The sequence below is a fragment of the Austrofundulus limnaeus genome, unplaced genomic scaffold (assembly GCF_001266775.1).
Source record: "Austrofundulus limnaeus strain Quisiro unplaced genomic scaffold, Austrofundulus_limnaeus-1.0 Scaffold565, whole genome shotgun sequence".
NCBI lineage: Eukaryota > Metazoa > Chordata > Actinopteri > Cyprinodontiformes > Rivulidae > Austrofundulus > Austrofundulus limnaeus.
The window spans coordinates 284730-288118 of record NW_013952967.1 but is presented as its reverse complement, the minus strand read 5'-3'; the positions used below and the strand labels follow the sequence as shown (position 1 = coordinate 288118).

Sequence of the window (3389 nt, the reverse complement as noted above, 5' to 3'; positions counted from 1 at the left end):
AGGTTAGTGTCTTATCGATCCTTCACCCCCTCCTCTTGATGAAAAAGTCAGATGAATGTGACATGAGCGTTCACACTGCAGTCACTTTGAAAACGTCAGATATTTATCCGATTTAAAACCACATACTGAACGGCCTGGGTCGGATTTGAAAAAAATCGGATTTGTCGCATTCAGACTGTCATAAAAAAATCGGATATGAGTCAGATGAGTCAAAAAAAAAATCGGATTTGGGTCGGATTTGCCTGCAGTGTGAACGTAGCCTATGGTATGGTAGCTGAATCTTACCTGAGACCAGCAATCCCCATGAGAGCACAGTATAGTCGCAGCAGAGCACTGGCCTTCACAACATGCTCCTCCCTGAGACCAGAGTACCCTGAACCACTTTCATCCTCCATGTCATTCACATTGGGCACGCGGGTGCTGCGTGAGCGCGGCAGGATGGCCACAAGCTCCAGCAGCAGCTGTCTTCGCATCTGCCACAGAACAGAGCTGCTTTCTCTCTTACGCTGGCAGCATCGAGGAGAAAAAGAGGGAAAGACCAGAGTTAAATGGAGAATTTCCCCTAAAGTCTCAACGTTTTGGTACGATCAAGGAACAGTTTCATGTGAAGTATTATTTCTGATGAAATGATATCTGCAGTCAAAAGAAATATTAGCAAAAAATAAAAAAATTAAAAAAATTAGACCAGCTTTTTTTATACCTCCCACTACAATTCAGATTTAAGTTTAACCTTGTCACATTCATTATGAAAGCTGAAATAAAATGATGCTAACAGCTGGTAGCTGCAGTATTGTTTTTTCTGTTTAATGAAGTTTGATGACTTAATTAGAACATTAATGCATTCATGTGATGTATACAGTATGTTTGATCTGTATGTAGGATGTCTAAACTCAATACAGTTTTTTGTTTGAAGTAATTAATATTTAGATAACACTTTCCAAAGGTTAGAACTCATCACTAAAATTAATCAAATGGATCAGGCCTGATTTGACTTTTATGACCTATTAGCTGAAAGTTGAAATTAAAATTACATTGTTGACATAAGATTAAAAAAAACTAAGTCTTTGTATTTAAATCGCWAGGAAAACAGTTTATTCTTCTTACAATGATTCTGAGACATTTAAAAACTTGTCTGAGATTATACAACACCTGAGTAGGAGAGACTAATTTAGAGCTTATTAAAGCAATTTAGGTTCCATTTCATCCCTGTTGACTGCCAGAGGGTGGTGCTGAACGCATTGAATGTTCCCCTTGCGCATGCGCTGTTCGAGTACCGGTAATTAATATCAACAAAGTCACAGCTGTGACCYATCGGGTGATTACCTTGAACCGATATAGGCCAGTAACATCCGGGGCTCTTCTCCTTTTTTCTTCTCGTGTGTGGTTCGCATTTTTGCTTGGCATTAGCCTTTGCAAAAAGTTTGGATTGCTTCACTGTCGCCGGACACCCATTAACCTGTTGGCCAGAGTTACGAGTTCGCCCTCCCGGGCTGCGACAAGTGATCTTCGTAGAGGTATGTGCTGTCTGCCGGTGAAGAACGCTGTCTCTGGTCCCGGCTTTTTTCCTACATTTACTTTCTGCAGTATTGACTGGCGAAGGTGCATTATTTTCACACCCCGTCTCAGTTTCAAAACTTTGTGGTTGGACTTGAGCCAACAATGTTAGCCTCTTTTTTGTTGCCGTTTGCTGGCGATACTAACTTGTCACTTCCTCTTCCAGCGCAGCGTTCTTCTTTCTGTGGAGTGAACTAACAGTGTTAGTCTCTTTTTGTTTGCCGTTTGCTGAGGTTTTTTTTTTTTCCCAGCAGTTTACCCTAGACTGTTTTATTCAGTCTCTGTGTTTTGGTGAAGCCACGTTACGCTGCCTCTCCTGATCTCATTCTGTCTTTTCCCATCCTGTAACTGACGGAGCCGACTGTTAMGCCACATTTGTGTTATTAAGTCTTTGCTGTGTTTTTGGATGGCTGCGTTAGCGCTCCCRCTCTCAATCTCATCCTGACTGCTTTCTGTTCCTTAGCTGAACATAGCAGCATCAACTCTGTTTAATTTTTTCTAATTCGCTGTGTTTTGGTAACAGCCGCGTGTACGCTGCTTCTCCCAATCTCAGCCTGATTTCATTCTATTCTAGCTGGACGTAGCTGTGAAAGCTCTTTTTGGTTCTTCAAACCGAATGCTGTGTTTTGGTGACGGCTGCGTTAGCATCCCCTCTCCCTATCTCAGCCGTTACTTTGTTCCATAGCTGAACTGTATCAGCTCTGTTTTTCTAGTTAGCTGTGTTTTGGTGACAGCTGCATTTCTGCCCCCTCTCCCAATTACAGCTGTTTTTTCCGTTTATAATTCAGGTCGCTGTGTCAGCCCTGTGTGATTTTCCCTACCTAAGTTATTGTTTGTTGCTATGCTTGGTGACGGCTGCGTTTGCGCCCCCTCTCCCAATCTCAGCATATTTAGTCTGCAGGGGAACACAGCATGGACAGTTCTCACAGTTGTGTGGATTGTGGGCCCACGCTTGCAGGCAGTTGATGGTCATGACCAGTGCCCTGCCTGCCTCGGAAGCGATCACCTGACAGAGACCCTGTCAGAGAACCCCTGCATGGACTGCAGTTATTTACCTCATGCAGTGAGGGTGGCTCGGTTGGCCCAATTGTGCCCGAAGAGTCCCAATGACCTTCTGCCTTCGGGGCAGGTAGCCCAACCATGTCGCTCGAAGCACCAGAGTGAAGCCACGGTTACTGCAGCGCCTCCCAAAAAGAGATGGTCTAAGTCTGATTGGGGTCTCTCTATGTGAGTTGAACAGTTGTCGGCAGAATTGGCAGAGATTAAACCACTGCTCGAGGAACGTCAGCTGGGTAGTGCGGTGGAGGGGCCTGTTTTTTCTTCCCCATATCTATGGCTGAGTTGACTGGAGAGGATGACGTATTGTCTCTGGCTGCCGCCGCCTCTTGCTTTAGGGGTGAGGAGGAGGCACAGTCCTATCACGGTTCAGAGACTGGTTCACTCTCTTCATCACAGAGTGCAGCCAGCGGATCAGGTCTCAGCCCCATGCAGGACATCATGCGTATGGCTTTGAGACAGCTACAGTTGGAGGTCCCGCTCTCGCAGGGGAAGGTATCTGCCTTTGGTAGTGCCTTTTTTAAGCACGGCCGAGCTCCTCCTCAGTTCACGGTTCCTCAGTCAGAGGATTATCTGAAGGAGTTACACAGTTGTTGGCGGGACCCAAGGGTCTTTTTACGCCTCAATTCAGATGGTCGAGTGTTGGCAACCATGCATAAACCGGCCAGCCTTGGCCGGTTTATGCATCTATCAACCAGTAAGAATTTTGGCTCTCACAGACATGTTAGTTCTTCTTTAAGAAGCCCTCCTGTTCTCCACTCATTACCTGTATTAACTGC

At 45.2% G+C, this 3389-nt stretch overlaps 1 protein-coding gene across 1 annotated transcript in view; it reads right to left on the bottom strand.

Moving 5' to 3' along the window:
• The window catches only part of ints2 (integrator complex subunit 2), a 48286-nt gene that overhangs the window by 31376 nt on the left and 13521 nt on the right, over nt 1-3389 (bottom strand). Inside the window, 1 exon segment of the mRNA XM_014026538.1 lies at nt 286-506. Coding sequence (XP_013881992.1) covers nt 286-506 — 221 coding nt within the window.